We start from the raw sequence: 19913 nt of genomic DNA, 5'->3' as shown, positions 1-19913 counted from the left end.
GGATGCTGACAAGCTCTTGGCATTGGGTAAGAAAAAATACAGGAGGATCATTTAATTATGATTTTATTGAACATATTCCCCTCTCAGGTTCACACACTTATTGCAGTGGTCCTTCAGTTTTTCTAAGCCCTCTAAAAGAACTCAAGAGGTTGGGCCTCTAAGTAGGCCTTTTGCAAAACCTTTAAAACCTTCCCTTGTCACAAGAAAACCTAAGGAGAGGACACACAAAGTTGATAGTAAACGCTAATGGGGGAGTCTCCATAGTCATTCAACTTGCTAGAAATGGAGACCAAATGCCTCATAACACAATCTACTATCTTAGATAAATGTGATACTAGATACTCTCCACTAAAGGACAAAGCGATCTCCACTCAGAACTGAGCTGGGGCTTTATATATCTCATTGTTTTTAACATCCATTTTTCCATGCCTGCATGGATCAGATAGAGTTCACAGAGGCAGATTTTCTATAGCTGGATGCCCTTCTGGTCATCAACTCTCACCTGCTTCCGAGCAAGGTAATATTTCTACATGGCCAGGCAGTTATTTCACGGAAAACTAGACACCAATGACATTGTTTATATGATGACAGTGACACACATTTACAACTGCCACATGATGTTAAGGCAAGGAGACACAAACATACAAACAATCAAATACACACATGATGGGCTTCTTTCAAGATTATATTAGAAACCAGTTGGCCAAAGTGACACACAACAGTACTGAATCCAAAACCATGTGGCCAGAAAGTATCTTAATCACCCCTCCACTGCCTCCAATCATCTTTACAATTTAACATCCACCTCTCTGCTTGCATGGATCAGACTAAATGTGTATATTCATGTGTGTGTGAGAGAGAGAGATCATTTAACGTCTGTTTCCCATGCTGGCATGGGTAGGATATATATATATACACACACACACACATATATACATACATACACACATATATACATACATACACATACACACATATATGCATACATACACACACATATATGCATACATACACACACACATACATACACACACATATACATACATACACATATATACATACATACACACATATATACATACATACACACACACACACACACAATATATATATATATATATATATATATATATATATATATATATACACATTTATATATAAGTCAACCACAGTTTTAAAATTGACATGCAAAGTAATATAAAAACAAGCCAAGGGGACACAAATACTAAAACAATATTTTATACATACTCTGCATGCTTAATGAGGAATATTCTGGATTAGGGATTGATGTATAAATTGGTCCTGCAGAAGAAATCTGTGATAAACTTGACGGCTGACTCGATGCTGGATTATAAGATTGGTAAGAATTGGAAGAAGCCTGTATAACATCTGTGCCCATTGCTGGTTGGTAACCTGCAGTCTGTGCAACCGTTTGAGACGGGTGACCAAGAGCAGGAGGGTACTGACCACCAGCAGGTTGGCTGTAGTTTGTGGAGTTGGGTGCATTTGGGATCTGTGGTGGTGTCGGTTGCTGTTGTTGTGGTGGTGGTTGTTGTTGTTGCTGTGACGGTGGTGGTTGCTGTTGCTGCGGTGGTGGCTGTTGTTGCGACGGTGGTGCACCAGGTGGTTGCATGTAGATCTCATTTGGTGCACTGCTGTTGACCGGGAGGGATGGTGGCGGCGGCGGTGGTGCCATGCCTGGTGGAGCACCAGGACCTGGCATCATGCCAACTGGCAAATAACCTATTCGATGCATCTGGTGGACCGGGGAGTTTTCAAGTGAGCTGCCAGGACTAGGAAAGTTTGGGGCACCATACGGGTTCTGGAAGAGAGAAGAAATTTAGGAGTCAAAGAAACATTCTACAACGTTTATGTGCATGTGTGAACAGCTGAGCATTCTCCTGCATCAGTCAATAAACAGATGATTCACAAAATGAGAAGATATAGATGAGAGTGATATCGTCCTGAGGTCAACAGGACCCATTGCCTCAATGGCTATATCTGACCAGAGAAAAATCATACAACCCATTAAAATTACAAGACATAGTGAATATCAAAAATTAAAAGATAATAATTAATATTACAGTGGTGTGTGTATGTATAACTAAAATACAACCAAGAATATTGACTGATTTGTGTCAGTAGTTTGCCAAGGTTGTGGAAATTACCGTTATATCAGCACCAAGCAGTGTTTAGGTTAGTTAAAATGTGTGTGTGACATATTTCAACTGCTAAAGGCAAATTCACTGCAGTTACCATGGAGAAAAATTCTCTCTTGTGGAAAAAAGTATAAAAACACCATATCTGTCCAGTGTCACCCTTATCAGAATTCCCGGACATCAATGTTTCTAGCTCTTCAGCTGGTATCAAAGGGAAATACCTAAGCATAGCATTGACCAAAATACAGTCCATATTGACTGATTTGCACTAGTATATTGCCGAGATCATGGAAATTACCGTTATATCAGTGCCAAGTAGTGTTTAGGCATAAGCAAAGTTTAGGTTAGTTAAAACATGTTTATGACATATTTCAATTGCCATCATCTTTTAACATTCATTTTCCATACTGGCACCAGTTGGATGGCTTGACCAGAACTGGCAAGCAGAGAAGCCCTTCCGAATGCCAACTATTTTCCAAGTGTGCTGGGTGTTATTACATGGCGCTACATCATGGGTGCTGATTACATGGCACCAGTAAGGGTGCTTTTTATGTAGAACCAGCACAGGGCTCTTGCACTCCAATCCTCCTCAGGAGGGGGAGCAGCATTAACACTTCTGCAGTGGAGGACAGGTCTTCATATTTATAGACAACTGCAGATGAACACCATTCCTCCATGTGATTGGCTTGAAAAATTAAGATATTAAGATGCTGTTCTTAACATAAAACCAATGGTAGCCTTAATACACAAATAAAGAAATTTTATCTGCCAATGTGGTGTTGAACACCCATTCTTGTTGTTTGAAATTTATGTGTGTGTATGTGTGTATATAATTTAAATAATGAGGGAGATAAATTGAATATTAATTGAATTAATATCAATTTAAAACCAGTAGCCTAGCATATATAAATCTGAAAAATCAGAAAAAATTTCAATATATGTGTATATTTAACTGCAGTAAATTATTTGCTGCAGAACTGTTTCCGGAATTTAGCGCACCAGAACTTATACATTTGAAGATAACTCCAATATAATCGATAGAACTGAGCACATGTCTAGTTTTATATAGATAAAAAACCTTTACCTGGCCGTAGCCATAAGCCTGCATCTGCCTGATCTGAGTGAGGTGTTTCTGTTGCTCAAGACGAATCTGATATTCTCGCTCCTGTTCATGCATTCGCTGGAAAGCTAACTGGCGTTGCATCTCAAGGTATTCCTGAGAAGAAATAAAAAAAAACAACCAAAGAATTAGTGACAAGGTGGATACGAAGTCAATCAAGGGTTCAAATCATCTCATCAGTACAGCTGGATTATATCTCATGATATTCAGTTCTCTATGGTTGAGACCACTTAGCTGTGAATAGGTTTTTGTAGGAAGGAATGGACCAACCCCCACTGTTGCTTAACCCTAGGTTAGCACTGATTAAGCAGATCTATTATCAAAGGAATACCAGCCAAGTCTTTTACCAAGTCTCACTATATCCATGATTACTTTAGCCAATTAGTCCTTCCTTTTTAAGGCACTATCATCAAAGATTTCAGCTACGGCCATACCATCTGTTTCCCACTGAGTGCATGAGAAAATAAGTACCAGTAACAGAATAACCAGCTTTTGTGATCTTAGCCTAGCCAAAATGACCCTCATTATACTCATCCAACCTGCCATCATACTGTAAAATGGTTAAAAAAAAGGGACTGATTTGAAAATGTAATGTTGGATACAACACTAGGTTTTGTAAAAGGCTGAAATGGCCAGGCCTGGAATAGATATGATTATAAGGTTGTCTAACCTGAACCAACTTGGAACTAAACAACAAAGATGAACAAAGTGATTAATGTAGTCCCTGATACACTATGAATAACAGAGACGGCCATGGGCAGGATGTCTGATCATAGATTCACTTAGTCAGGACTAATACACCAAACATCCCTTATAAAAACTGATCTTTGTACTGGGGCCAGACAAGAGTGCAGAATGAAACAATACTACTATCATTTCTGGATAAAAATACAAGTCATGTAGTTACAAGTTCAATTCTAGTGCATGGTACCTTTGTCAAATGTTCTCAATTATAACCTTCAGATCACTACAGGTGCTACTGGTTAAATGAAAAATGTGTGAATACCACTCAGCTGATTGTATCTTGTCTAAGGCTGTAGATTCAACCCTTCATCCAGTTTCACATCTCCTATCTGGCCCTCAGGTGCCTTTAACAAATTCTGGACAAGGCATGGCTTTGTGGTTTCAGATTCAGTCCCAGTGTGGCACCTTGAGCAAGTGTCTTCTACTACAGTGCCACACCAGCCAATGTCTTGTGAGTGAATTTGGTAGATGGAAACTGTGAAAGTCCATCACGTACGTGTGTGTGTTTGTATGTTTGTTCCTTCCACTTCTTAACACTTGTTTACATCCCCATAATCTAGCAGTTCAGTGAAGGAGACTGAAAGAATAAGTACCAGACTTCTAAAAGAAAAAAAAAAAAAAGTACTCCAGTCCCAAGGTACCTAGATCTGCAGCTTGTTCTTGTAGTGTAAACAGCGTAGTGGTCAACAATGTTGGATAGAATGAATGCCTTGCAGTATTTGTCCTGACCCCCTGTGGTCCATGTTCCAATCCTACAGAGGTTAACTTTACCATTTATTGTTTCAGAGTCGGTAAAGATGCATCAACCAGAGTAGCAGATTGGTAGAACTGTAAGAACATCGAACCGGGTGCCTTGAAGCATTTGTTCCATTTTTTTTTTTTAATTCTGAGTTTGAATTTTATTGGGAAGGAGACTTAAACCAGGATTCATTTTAACACCACACTACTCGGCACCTTTAGCAGAGTCCATTCTTTAGCAAGAATTAGGGTCTAAGTGTCCAATTTGAGGATACTTTCTTATGTCAATTTCAGCGGTCCTGTAAAACTCATAGTTCCTGCTTTTCCAGCAGCCAATTTGGAAGGGACTATAAAACTCATTGGTCCTACCATTCATCCTTTTATGAACCCATTAAGAAACATTAAAATGATATCGAACAACCAAGTTTAGAAGATAAGAAATTTGAGATGAGGAGTTTTGTTTGTTGTAGCCACTCTAAAGACTTACATGTTTCTTTTGCCGCATAATTTCCAACTTCTGTGACATCTGAATCTGTCTAAGTCTCTCTTGTTCTTCTTGTTCACGTCTTCGTTTTTCACGGTGATCCTCCCGCAAAGCATCAAGGGCTTCCCGAGCATCTCTCAGCTGAGCAAGTTTGTCCTGGAGACATTCGTAGTGGCCTGAAATTAAATCAAGTATGGTTGTGAGTGTGTGTCAAGTGGTTGTGTGTGTGCTTTGTGCTGGTGCATGTGTATAATAATAATAATAATAATGAAATTATTGTATACAGTGCTCAGGTGCACCACAACTTGTCAAAAGTGCGTATAAAGCCTATGCAGTAATGGAAAGTGAACAGTGTATGAATCAGAAACATGCTTGCGTGTGTATGGAGGGGAGAAAATCAGGTGTAGTGTTGGCGAATCTCAGGAAGCATGGAAGTTTTGAAGGATGCAGTGCTCCGACAACTAACAACTGATGCCGGCAGTCTGTTCCATGCTTCAGCAACTCTCAGCGTGAAAAAATGTTTCCTGAAGTCATGGGAGCTGTACTGTTTTCTGACTTTGTAAACATGTCTACGGGTGATAGACAGATGGAGTTTGAAAAGGTACTCAGAGTTATTGCTCGTAAGATGGTTTGTATTATTACCTTGCTTGGAAATAAGAGAAGGTTGGTAACATGGAAAACATTCTGCCTCAACAAATCCCAACTGACTCATGGAAGAGTAGACATTAAAATGATGATAAATGCAAGCATGTGTGGGAGAGAGAGAGAAAGAGACAGAATGTGTGCACATGGAGAGAGAGAGAGAGTAATAATAATAATAATAATAATAATTGTGTACAGTGCTCAGGTGCACTACAACTCATCTAAAGTGTATATATAATCAGGTGAAGTTTCGGCGGATTTCGGAAAGCATGAGGGCCTTAAAAGATGCAGTGTCATGGCAGTCAACAACTGACGCAGGCAGTTTATTCCATGCTTCAGCAACTCTGAGCGTGAAAAAATGTTTCCGAAAGTCATGGGAGCTGTATTGTTTTCTGACTTTGTAGGCATGTCCACGTGTGTTAGACACATGGAGATCAAAAAGGTGTTCAGTGTTGTTGTTGGTGAGGTGGTTGATAACTTTGTGGGTGTTTACCAAGTCCGTCGCCAAACGCCGGAGCTTCAGTGAATCCATGCCCAGGGAAACAAGGCGCTCAGAATATGGTAGGTGTCTGATGGAGGGTATGCGTTTGGTTGCACGTCTCTGGACAGATTCCAGGAGGTCAATGTTCTGTGCAAGATAGGGGTTCCAAACTGATGATGCGAATTCCAAGTGTGGTCGTACCATAGCTGTATACAGTTTTAAATAGATGGCTGGAGAGCGGCTAACAAAAGACCTGCTGAGTGATGCCAAGACACCCTCGGCCTTCCTGACAATCTTAGAGATATGCTTTGACCAACGCAGATCACTGCTGACAGTGATGCCTAGGTCACGCTCGCAAGAGGATTTCTTGATATCAGTGTTGTGGAGGGAGTATGTGAACGCAGGGTTTTTTCTCCCAAAATGCATGGTGGTACACTTGTCCACAGCCAGTTTCAGTTGCCAGTCTGTGATCCATTGCTGCATTGTGTCTAGGTCTGATTGCAGGAAAGAGTTGTAGACATCAGGATCTGTCCTCTTGATTTCAAGGTACAGCTTGATGTCGTCTGCATATTTACTATGATATAAAGACTCACGCAGCACATTCTAGTACAGAAAAATGTCAGAACAGTGTGGGTGATACATATATTTTATACAAAGTCATTATAAAGCACTTGTGCAATTTTATGTTTCTAGAACTTTATTTTATATATGGTAAAATTATTAGAGGAAGAATTTTCATAAGTCTTATCTCCCAATCACTGTATCCACCCCTCAACCTTACATAATCTCAACAGTTGTCACCTACTCTCCCCTACTTACCATCCCTCAATGCTTGCTCTTCATTCATTATACTCTACCCTTCACTTCTCCATCTCTTTCTATCTCCAACACTTCTGTACATTTTTGCAACCTCTACCCATCCACAGTCCCTGGTCTGGTCCCCACTGACTTTTACTCATTTCATAACTTGAAGATCAATCCTGACACATCACCACAATTTTACCTCTCCAACTCCCCTTCCTAATTACTCTTACCCTCTCTTCTGAAATGTGAGGAGCCATGTAGCCCTTCTACTACATGAAGCCTGCTCTACTCTGGTCCTTGCCTATCTTACCTCTCATCTATCTTAAAACTGCCTCCCTTTGGAATTTGTAGTCTTGTAACCTGCATAGTGACCTCACGGGTACTAATGCAATGAAAAACACTCTCAGGTGAGTATATTCAAAGCAACGCAATGTGACAGACAACAAACAGATAACAGATGTCTGTGTCAGCCAGGAGATGGAGTGATGACAGATGCATATGCATATATCTTTTGGTGATATGTACTGCTGAAGGATGTAAACATTAACACGGACACTGGAAAACTGGTTTCTGAACTTACTCATCAATGCAGAGTTCTGCACTGAGTTACAGACACTCCCTTGTCATTCTTGCTGATGGGAATGTAGTGAACTAGCAATTGGTCAACTGGAAATCTGTAACCAACAACTCATATTGTGATATGATATAATATATACACACATACATGTATAATTAAAATAAATACCAGTGTGATAGTGTGTATGTGTATATTCCCAATTTATATTCATGTATGTTATATTGTAATAATTACTGGTATCTTTATATATTAATATATTTTATATCTTATAAGTCGATGAACCACCTATTGATCCCTTCCATTTTCTTATTGCTCTCTCTCTCTCTTTCCGTGTGTGTGTGTGTGTGTGTGTGTGTGTGTGTGTATATATATATATATATATATATATATATATATATATATATATATATATATATATATATGTGTGTGTGTGTGTATGTATGTATGTATGTGTAGTCCAATACATGCCAGTATGGAAGATGGGCATTAGATGATATATAGATATGTGAGCGCGTGTGTGCATACATAGTGAATATGTGTATGCGTGTGTGAATTATGTGCTAGCAAGAGTTAAGTATGTTGGCCAGAGAGACAGCTTGAACCCCTGGACACTAGATCCTCCAGTTTGATCAGCTGACACCTTGGCCTTGTTGTGCAACTTACTTCGGGCATCTTCTTGCTCTTGAATATATTTCAGCAACTGTGGGTGCATGTTGCTTATGACATTGAAAAGGGATTGCACAGAGGTGTCGTTGGTTATGCTCCGACCTCTCATCGAATTACTGCGCATACGATTGACAAATATCTCAACACTGCTCTGTAGAGCACCCAAGAATTGTTGTTGGTCAATGTCAATATCCCCATTCTGAAAAGACAAACAAATTGGAAAAATATTAAAAAATAATATTGAGGTACCTCCATACAATCAGCTGGAACCAGGAGGAAAAGAAAATCGAAATTAATCTTTCCACAAAAAAAAAAAAATTAAGGATTCATATAACTGGTAGGTAGCTGTAAATGTTTAGTGGCCGAAAATATGAACTGAGTTGCTAAGGCAACCAGGTAGGTGTGACACCAACAACTGTTTGTTGAATGCCCATGTGTGTGTTGTGTATTTTACCTAATACTGCAGCTTTCTAAAGTGCTGGAATAAACAGATGATTTTCATGATACATTAAGCCATTTTTCCATGTTAGAAAATCCTCCTCTTTAACAAATGCACATTCCAGATTTGAGACCAATCTCCAATTTTGTAGTAAAACTCTTTCATTTATTTTGTTATATAATGCACTTGCATTTAGTTGTTTTCAGATACCTTCCATCATTACAGGATCAATGTCCTGCTATGCACTATCGCACTTGTCTAAATGTGAAGCAAAGATAATTATATCATCATCATTAGTCTCATTATACCTCAATCAAACAAAGGGCATCAACATGTGGAATACTTTTACACAGAACATGCTTAACAACGAAATCATCCTGTGATAGAATCAAACTCCATCTGGCCATATTTTTGTGAAGTACGTCAAGATACATCTAAAGCCTTCACAAACAGGGTTTTTAAAGGCTGGCTATCTGTTTCCAAATAAAACTGCTTTCCTAGAAGGAAATGCTGCAGTCTATCTATGTACCATACCACTGTTTAAGCCTCTCTCTCTCTGTTCAACCACTTTCATTGTGCCTGGCTAAACGTGTGGCTTATGAATGTTACTGGGTCTCCTTCCTGGGACAACACCCCTGCTACTGCAATCAAGAATGCATCTACAGTGAGAGTGCTTCTCTATTGAGTACAGCTGCAAAACTGGAGCCTCCGAAAGATGAGTGATAAACATACGGAAGGCCTTATCTTGCTCTTTATCCCACTTAAATTCTTTAGACCTAGCTGATGAGTGGTTTTACATTTTCAGCATATGCTGGGACAAATCTGTAGTAATTCATCAGACCCAATATTTTGTCAATATTTTCCTTCAATTTTGGTACTTGTATGTCCTTTAGTTTTGTTACCAATTCCTGAGAAGGAGAAATACCCTCTTCAGATATGTTAATTCCTAAGAAAATCAAATTTCTTCTTCTGGGAAATGACTTTTCTTTGTTAATGAAGAACTGCACCTTGGTTAGCCATGCAATTACCACATTTTCTCAGCTTGTCAATTTTGCTTCGCTACTAGTAATGTTCAAGTCGAAACAAAATGAACTGTCTTTAATAATCATTTTCAATCAGCCCCAAAAACTATGGGCTGTCTACCACAATAAATTTACATGGCTCAGTGTTGTTGAGTTTGAATATCACTCGGATTGATCCAACAACCTATAGATATGAACTATCAGTTTTGCTTTGAACTGTATCAGCCAGGCATTAGCTTTTTCCATGTTGGTTCAAGTTTAAATATTTTCCAGATCTCATCCTTGTTGCCATAAGTTGTATTTCACTCATTAGAAAAGATATCGAATGTTCGTAACTGCAAGTTACACAGCTCACGTCCAAGGGCCACACTGTACAGTTCCTAACCTCATCCTCCCTGTGCATAGCAGTATCACCCCTTTTATGGTTGCCAGAGACTTCCCTTGAGAGTAATATATATATATATATATATATATATATATATATATATATATATATAAAAGGATACCAAAATCAGCAACCCAATGCAACTATTACAATGTCTAAATAACACTTGTTTTGTTCCTTAAACAATATCAAACCCAAATAAATTAAAAATATTCCATGTAGGTGTAACGAAATTCGTTTTGCAACTACATGATCCCAGATTTGACTTTCGGTAATATTCTATCACAGACTTGGATCAGTCAAAGCTTTGTGAATGAAATCTGGTGGACAGAAACTATGTATGAATGTTTATCAATCTACACATTATCTAAATTCACAAATCAGAGGAAAGGAAAATGGTAAAAACCATGGAAGAAATTACATTTGAAACTGAAGCTGCTATTCATTGCTACTTTGAGTTTTGTGTCCGTGTGTTTGCTAAGGCAATCAGAGTTAATTTACAAGCAACTGTACTGTACGTAAAAAGCACCAACTGATCATGGCTGTTGCCAGCCTCCCCTGGCACCTGTGCTGGTGGCACGTAAAAAGCACCCACTACACTCACAGAGTGGTTGGCGTTAGGAAGGGCATCCAGCTGTAGAAACACTGCTAGATCAGACTGGAGCCTGGTGCAGCCTCCGGGCTTCCCAGACCCTGGTTGAACCGTCCAACCCGTACTAGCACGGAAAACGGACGTTAAACGATGATGATGATGTACTTCTGCTGACAAATGGAGAACAAAACTCAGAATAGCAATGATAGAAAACTTTTGCTTCAAGTGTGCATGTGTGTGTATAGTGATGGAGGATGGCAAAACCAATAGTTGAATGGTGTACAAAATATCTTATGATATTTGGTTAGATTTATAAAGTGACATTGACACCCATACTCCAGAAATCGATAAAATAAGTACAGGAGCAGGTAGCAGTGACATAATCCATGTCTGATCATGGCTGAAGTCCAAAGCCTGAAACAAATAAAAGAAGAAATGAATGCAAGAATATCAGTTAATGTTTCCGTACCATTTCATGTGTCTTCATAATCGTTGTCTTTGGTTCTGCGGTAGCAATGGGAGCAGAAGGTGTTGTTGCACTCTGTTCTGACCTTTGCTGCCAGTAATTTCGGTTAAGGTAACGAGCAAGTTCTGGATCCATATCTGAAGTGTCTATTGCAGGAGCTGAAACAGTCTGAAATATCAAAATGTAGAAATTAAACTTCAGAATATTAAATTTCAGAAATTATGTTAAGGTATTCAATTCCTATGAACAGACAATAGTAATAATGATTTTTAAAAATTGATTTCAAATTTTGGCACAATGCCAGCAATGTCGGGGGAGGGAGTTAAGTTGATAACGTCAACTCCAGTGCTGAATTCGTACTTATTTTATCAACTCCAAAAGGGATGAAAGGTAAAGTTGACATCAGTGAAATTTGATCTCAGAACAAAGACAGACATAATATTGCTAAGCATTTTGCCTGGTGTGCTATCAATTCTGCCAACTCACTGCCTTAATTCATTCTAATATTGAGTGGTTTGGGGCACACATACAAATGCAAATTTCGGCAGAGGGTAGCTATGGTTATTTAAGTACTCCAAGTACTCAGTAAATACATTTTATCCAGAAGGATGAAAGGCAAAGTTGATCTCAGTGGGACTTGAAAACAGAACCTAAAAAGATATAAATTAGGTACCACAACCTGTATTGTCTATAGCTCTACCAATTCTGCTAAACCGTTGATATTTTATCTGTCTACTAATTTCCCATCGTTTTGACACTGGACACTAGTAATCCTGGCAATCCACCACTATTCTGTTCATTATTCTACCAATTTTATCAACACACAGGCTGAAAAGTAAAGGTGACTTAAGTGGGGATTAGAAATCAGAATTTAATGTGCTGTTACTAAATCATCATCATCATCATTGTTCGACCGTGGTCGAGACAATGGAATTTACTATGTTGCGCCAGACTTCACGGTCCATCATAGCATTACTAAATACTACACAGAGTTTTTAAAAATATTTGTCCCCCTCTGGCCTACAAGATCTAGTATATTTCAATCCAGCCAATGCAGCAAAATGAATTTGATCCATTGATGTAGAAGACCCCTTCAAATCACAGACACGCTATACTCTTAACACAGGTCTCACGCCAAATCAGCATAACACAATGTGAAAAGAGCGAACCCTGGAATTAATGGTACAATCCAGAGAGAGAGAGTGAAGTGATCCCAGTACACGACTGATACTTTATTGACCCCAAAAGGGTGAAAGACAAAGTTGACCTGTTTTTGCTAAATTCAATTTGTTAATCTCCCTCTGCATAGTACCTTGGGCAAGTATCATCTACTACTACAGCCCTGGGACAACCAATGTCTTGTGAGGAATTTCTGCACATACGTGTGTGCTTACAACCTGCATTGAATAATGGTTGTAAACAGTGAAATCATTTGCAGCTCAGCTACAAACAATAACAATACTTGTTGATATTTCCTATCAAAAAATTATTCGCTAGATCTGTGCTTTCAAATTCCTCTGCAATATAAAATCCCTTTTTTAAAAAAAGGGGGTAAGGGTTGGAGACAGAAAGAGCCTTTGGTTCTAAAAATCTTGATTCAATTACTTCTCATGAAAGCCATGTCAGCTAAGCAAAATGAATGATTTTATATATCTATACACACACACAATGAGTATCATCATCATTATCATTTAACATTTATTTTCCATGCTAGCATGGGTTGGACGATTTTGACTGAGGGCTGGTGAACCAGATGGCTGCACCAGGCTCCAATCTTGATCTGGCAGAGTTTCTACAGCTGGATGCCCTTCCTAACGCCAACCACTCTGAGAGTGTAGTGGGTGCCTTTTTACGTGCCACTAGCACGGGGACCAGTCAGGTGGTACTGGCAATGACCTTGCTCGAATCTTTTTACACATGCCACCGGCACAGGTGCCAGTAAGGCGACACTGGTAACGATCATGCTTGAATGGTGCCTTTTACATGCCACCGGCACGGAAGCCAAGGGATAAATCATCCAAACAGGTACCATAAGAGCTCTCGGGTATAGTCCAGGTTCTAGTTAACTGCATCAATAAGAAGCACCAAGGATTGCTTAGGGTGAGCAATCCCACTGTAATTCTTCTGATAAGTAAATCCAGGTTTGCTTCACTGGATTATATTTTCTGGAGTGCAAATCCAAAACAATCACAAAATATATAGAAACTGGTACATCTTCACAAACTTTTCTTTTAATTTTAACAGTCAATTATACAGCATAATTGGTTAAAATGACCAACACGTGTTTCTGCTGCATAGAGAATATGCAGTTGCACATGTAACCTGCAATATTCTGCTATGCACCTCTATTCACAGTCTTTCTATAAGTGTGGTCCAAAGCAAACTGAATTTATTTAAGCATGGCTAACTTATTTATTTTACTTTGGTTTAAGATACAAAAGGAAAGTGAAGGGGGGAGATGTTGAAATTTGATATGGCTCTGAAATTTACTTTGTATCTGATCTCATGTAGACCTTAGTTCCAGGACAAAACAAGGTCAAAGTATATCTTAGTGTTTTAATACAACTTCATCTATGTATTAAAAGATATTAAATAAATATAAATCTAATTAAATTAAGTGAAAGAATTCTGCCATATATACTTAAGATGTCCATATGGAAGGTGCACTTGTTTAGTCTATGTGGTAGATGGAAAGTGAAAGAAGCCTGGCATGTGTGTGTCTTGACATTGCATGATAGTTTAAATGAGAGTCACAGTCACACAAGCAGAGTTATTTCCAAAATTCAGTAAGAACATGCATGGCCATGGAGAAATATTACCTTGCTGGGAACTAGGTGAGGGTTGGGAACAGAAAGAGCATCTGTCAATTGAAAATCTACTTCAACCTTTGTCCAACCCATGCAAAACATAGAATAGTGGGCATTAAACAATGACAAGAGTTCCTTTCAAACGTTGGGCCTCAAAGAGGCAAAGTGGCCAAGTTCCTTTCGAGCGACGGGCCTCACAGAAGCAAAGTGGTTGAGTTCCTTTTGAGCATTGGGCCTCAGAGAGGCACAGTGGCTGAGTTCCTTTCAAGTGTTAGGCCTCACAGAGGCAATGACTGAGACTTTTGGTATTATGTTGTGCTTGAGAAGATCCATCAAGCCAAGCGAAATTGCAGTTGTGGCAGATACTGGTGTCATGCAAATGGCACATAAAAGCACCCATTACACTCTAGGTGTGGATGGCATTAGGTAGGGCATCCAGCTCACCAGCCTTGATCAAACCATCCAACTTATGTCAGCATGGACAACAGACATTAAATGATGATGATGACATGTTGCAGTGGAATCATGTCAAAGACCAGGTCATAGCTGCTGTGATGAAAATTTTGACACCAAATATTTGAGTGAAGTTTATGTTCTTGAATGGCTAATATGTGGGTGTCTTCCACAATATAATTGATTTAGCTTTAGACACACAGTCTCATATCAAATCACTTGCTCAGCAAGTACACTTCTCAAAAAAAAAAAAATATATATATATTGCATGGGTGGGTGGTAAGAACTTTGCTTCCCAACCACATGGTTCTGGATCCAATCCCACTGTGCAGCAGTCCTGCACCACCAAAAGCCTTGAGAGTTGATTTGGTAAATGGAAACTGAAAGAAGCGCATCATATGTGCAAGCGTGTGTGTGTGTGTGCGCACGTACATGCGTGTGTGAGCATCTATGTGCCTCTCCTTGATTTGACTGTGTAATTTATAAATGATTGTCACTGACATACAAGTAGTATCCTTCATTTCCAATACACTGTGAGAACATGTCTAGCCTTAGGAAAATATTATCTTGCTTGGAAACCAGTTGAGGGTTGGCAAGAGGAAGGGCATCTGGCCATAGAGAATTTACTTCAATAAACATTGGGACTCAACGGGGATGGCAGGTGACTGAGATCCCTGGCGGTTTGCTGTGCTTGAAAAGACATGTCAAGCTAAGTAAATGTGTGGTTGCCCTTGCATACAGGACTGTTCCTAGCAATGCTCATCAGCTGAGCATCCCTAATCTTGCAGGTTATGATGATGATGAAACTGTCTGACCCATGCAGGCATGGAATTTTATATTTTATATATTTTTTATTAATTAATTTTATTTCTATGTATTGGTTTATGATTTTCACTGTTTGATTTGCCTAACAGTGGTTTTATCTCTAATTTAATATACATATTTATACTATAAAATTAGATTTAATCCTAAATCTAATTTTTCCCTGTAAGTTTGGATTTACTCCCTAATATTATTATATATATATATATAAATAAAAGAAGAAATCAGAACACATTTGTTTTTCCAAGTTTGTGTATTCATCATTATTGACTAACATAGAACTTTCGTTTTCTATGCTAGTATGGATTTGACTGTTCAACAGGAATCAATAAGCCAGAGGACTGCATCAAGCTCCTACGTCTGTCTTGATAGGGGTTCTAAGGGTGGATGCCATTCCTAATGCTAACCACTTTACAGAGTGTACTGGGTGCATTTTTTCTTTTCATAGCAATGACACTAGTGAGGCACATTATATATGCATGTGTGTGTGTATGTACACATACATCTATGACACAGAATGGATTAGAAGTTGTCAATAAAGACGCAATTGGATAAAAGCCCCCTCCCCTCCCCCTATCCTTATCTACCCTCAAGTCAGCAAACTCGTATGTAGCTGTGTCAGCACTGTCGAAGCAGAAATTACATGACAGTAATATATTATTCCTAACAGGACGTTGTTGAAATGAAAGATTTCTACAAAGCTTTGTTTATTCTCTAGTAAATAGAAAACAACAGAACATTCATAACAAGAGTTTGTGTATGTGTGTGTGTGGGAGGGAGGGTGAGAGGGGGGGGGGGCAAAAGAGAGAGAAAGAGAATGGATCTTAATATGAAACCAGTTAAACACCTAACTTCACAACTTACTATTCAAATCATTTGTCAGACACATTTGATCTGGACTATCATTTTTGGAACTTCTCTAAAAATTTACAAAGGCCCTAGTTGTAAATGCGGAGGCTTATAATGATTCATTAGAAATCACATTTCAGTATTTGGTTCCCTTTTGTTCTTGAATCAGCTGCATTATAAAACGATTTGGTCGCTTTGGCTACAATAACCAAAACTTCTGCTGTTCTGGTTATTGATCACCAAATTTTGAAATCTACCAAGTCATCTTTTTACAAAGTTACTTTATCATGGGTCAGGCAAGAGTATGTTGTGACATACTTGCACAAGTTGAGCAGCTTGCCAGCAACTGGCAAAGCCACAGGCCATACCAGGTTCCATAGTCTGTTTTGGCTTGGTTTCTACAGCTGGATGCCCTTTCTAATACCAACCACTTTACAGAGTGTAACAGGTGCTTTTTACATGGCACCATCACCAGTGCTTTTATGTGCACCAGCAGATATGATGGGTCTTTTTCAGTTTTCATCTACAAAATCCTCCCACAAGGCTTTAGTCAGCTTGGGAATATGGTAGAAGACACATGCCCACAGTGATACACAGCAAGACTAAACCCATCTACAAAATGGACTTCTTAACCACATAGTCATACTGGCATCTAACTCTTGCTTTGTCTTAAATTAATATAGATTTCAAATTGTGGCATAAGGCCACCAATATCAAGGAAAGGAGTAAGTTGATTACATCAACCCCAGTGTTCAACTGGTACTTAATTTATTGACCCTGAAAGGATAAAAGGCAAAGTCAACCTTGGTGGAATTTGAACTCAAAATGTAAAATCAGAAGAAATACATAATTCTTTACTACCCACAAGGGGCTAAACACAGAGCGGACAAACGGATTAAGTCGATTATATCGACCCCAGTGCGTAACTGGTGCTTAATTTATTGACCCCGAAAGGCTGAAAGGCAAAGTTGACTTCGGCGGAATTTGAACTCAGAGCGCAGTGGCAGACGAAATACCACAAAGCATTTCGCCCGGCATGCTAATGTTTCTGCCAGTTCGCCACCTTAAAGTCAGAAGAAATACCACTAAACATTTTTTTTTCGTTGCAGTAATGATTCTGCTAGCTCACCACCTTTTAGCAAATCAACATTAAGATTTTCTTCATAGCAATTGTGTAATGTCTAAATGATAATCTAAAACAAATTACAACTTTACCTACAGCATATGTTAATGGCATGATCTATCATTTCCAACACACCTGACCTTATTACAACTGAAGTCAGCTGAGCCTTCAGTCAGCACCTCTGTTCATGCTGGAGTTATTTTTAGCTCATCTGCACAACATAAAAACACCATTTTATAACCAACTTTTTGTTTATCTGACACAACTTCATAACTGTCAATGCTTGCTCACTTATTCTCCTGTATTAATGGGCATTTCATTCTTCCTGAGGAAAATCTTAATCAGCAATAACTTCAATACTCTTTTCATAAGCTCACCTGTCATTTCTGCTCAACAAGCAAGTGGAAACATTCTGGTTAACATTTACCTATGAATTTCTAAATATTTTGCTAAACTAAAATCTAAGAGAACTTGGAAAAAATATCATCATCATTTAACATCAGCTTTCCATGGAAGCATGGGTTGGATGATTTTGACTGAGGTGAGCCAGATGGCTGCACCAGGCTCCAATCTTGATCTGGCAGAGTTTCTACAGCTGGATGCCCTTCCTAACGCCAACCACTCCAAGAGTGTAGTGAATGCTTTTTACGTGCCACCAGCACAGGACCAGTCAGCAGTACTGGCAACGACCTCGCTCGAATATATATCTGAGAAATTAGATAGTTCCCACTTTTCTAATGTATTTACCATTGCAGCTGGAAGATTTTAGAGAAGTGTGATTAAGGAGCTTGCTTCCCTTACGCCTTCTCCGTTTTTTTTTTTATTAATTTTCTCTTTTGGTACATGTCTTCTGCTAGAGATCTGGGCCAACCAAAGATTTGTGAGTGGATTTGGTAGATAGAAACTGAAAGAAGCTGTAGTGGGTGTGGGGGGGGGGCTTGTTTTGCCATCATATGATGGTCGCAAATGAGCAGTGCTCATTTCTAGTCTTTCTTGAAAAACATGTTTAACCATGGGGGAAAAGATTACCTTGCTTGGAAACAAGCGAGTGTTGGTGACAGGAAGAGCATCAGGCTATTGAAATACTTCAACAAATTCTGCCTGACCCATGCGAGCAAGAAAGAGTAGGCATTATTTAAAGACGATTAAGGACATTGATTGAAAGTACATATTTATTGAAATGGCTTAATCTTTGACAATGCTACATTTACTACTACTACAAGTTCCCTTGTTGGAGCTACTGCTGAGCCATAGCATATTGTAATTGGGACATGAGCTTTACTTTCCACCTGTTAGTTTGCTTTTAACCCTTTAGATACCAACACACCTGAAACCTTAGTCCTATAATACAAACTTCCGATTTTAAGTTATCTAACTTAAAATTTCATGTTAATTTATGTTCCAAACCCCAGATGAATAATGTCAGAGTTATTTAAAAAATTTTTTATTATTTATTATTTTCAAAATTAATTGAGAAAAAAGCAGAGTATTTCAACAGAAATATCTTAATGAAATGGGTTAAACAAGGTGGATTTTAGGTAGAGGGTAGGTATGGTTATTTTAATTCACTTCAGTACTTAATCAGTAAATAAATTTTATCAAGCACCAACCGATCGTGGCCACTGCCAGTCTCCCCTGGCACCCACTACACTTACGGAATGGTTGGCGTTAGGAAGGGCATCCAGCTGTAGAAACACTGCCATATCAGACTGGAGCCTGGTGCAGCCTCCTGGCTTCCCAGACCCTGGTCAAACCGTGCTAGCACGGAAAACAGACGTTAAACGATGATGATGATGATGACATTCAGAAAGAAAGTGGAAGGCAAAGTTGACTTGAATGGTGTTTGAAAGCAGAATACAAAAATACACAATACCACCTGTTAGTCTACAATTCTGCTTAACCACTGTAACTTTGCCATTCTACAAAACCATGATCACTGCCTTCTGCTCAACTAACCAACATACCATCATTCTACCCACTAACTTCTCTATATGTTATTCTTTTACCTGCCACTTGTAATCTACCGTTATCTTGCCTACCAATTCTACAGGTCTGTCATTTGACCTGCCACACACTACTATCATTTGGTCAACCCATTTTACCAATAAAAACCACTCAATTATTTTTTTGCAAAACAGACGAAAGTTTTTGGTTTAACTCACCAAGTTGATCACATATATGAAATACTTTTATCTCATCCTTCTTTACTATGTCAAGTGATAACAATAGAAGCATCAAACTAGACTAGACAAATACATTTAGAAAGTTATTTTAATCTCTGACGTCTCTACAATGTGACACAGCTCTCGTGATTTGACACTCAAAGAAACTATTTTAAAATTAGGTGGAGTGATCAACATCTCAGCACCACTCCCCAACCAAGGTGGCTCCGTCCTTAACACTCCAATAAGAAAACTTCTACCGTTACTGCTTGCTTTATTTCCAATTCTATTATACAGAGTAAAACTCTTCACCAGTCTCAGTAATACTGAGTACTGCCACTAAATACGATAGCACTATGAAGCTATGCTCATACAAAT

The 19913-nt window shown here is 38.8% G+C and overlaps 1 protein-coding gene across 1 annotated transcript in view; it reads right to left on the bottom strand.

The window, feature by feature from the left end:
* Positions 1-19913, bottom strand: part of LOC115220828 (hepatocyte growth factor-regulated tyrosine kinase substrate) — a gene marked incomplete at its 5' end in the record, with an annotated part of 75392 nt that overhangs the window by 2118 nt on the left and 53361 nt on the right. Inside the window, 5 exons of the mRNA XM_029791002.2 lie at positions 1249-1822; positions 3244-3375; positions 5249-5421; positions 8413-8614; positions 11323-11487. Coding sequence (XP_029646862.2) covers positions 1249-1822; positions 3244-3375; positions 5249-5421; positions 8413-8614; positions 11323-11487 — 1246 coding nt within the window. The remainder of the gene's footprint in view (positions 1-1248; positions 1823-3243; positions 3376-5248; positions 5422-8412; positions 8615-11322; positions 11488-19913) is intronic.

This window comes from Octopus sinensis, linkage group LG17 (assembly GCF_006345805.1).
Source record: "Octopus sinensis linkage group LG17, ASM634580v1, whole genome shotgun sequence".
Taxonomy (NCBI): domain Eukaryota; kingdom Metazoa; phylum Mollusca; class Cephalopoda; order Octopoda; family Octopodidae; genus Octopus; species Octopus sinensis.
Note: the sequence above shows the minus strand (reverse complement) of the source record. Positions and strands in the feature narration are given on the sequence as shown.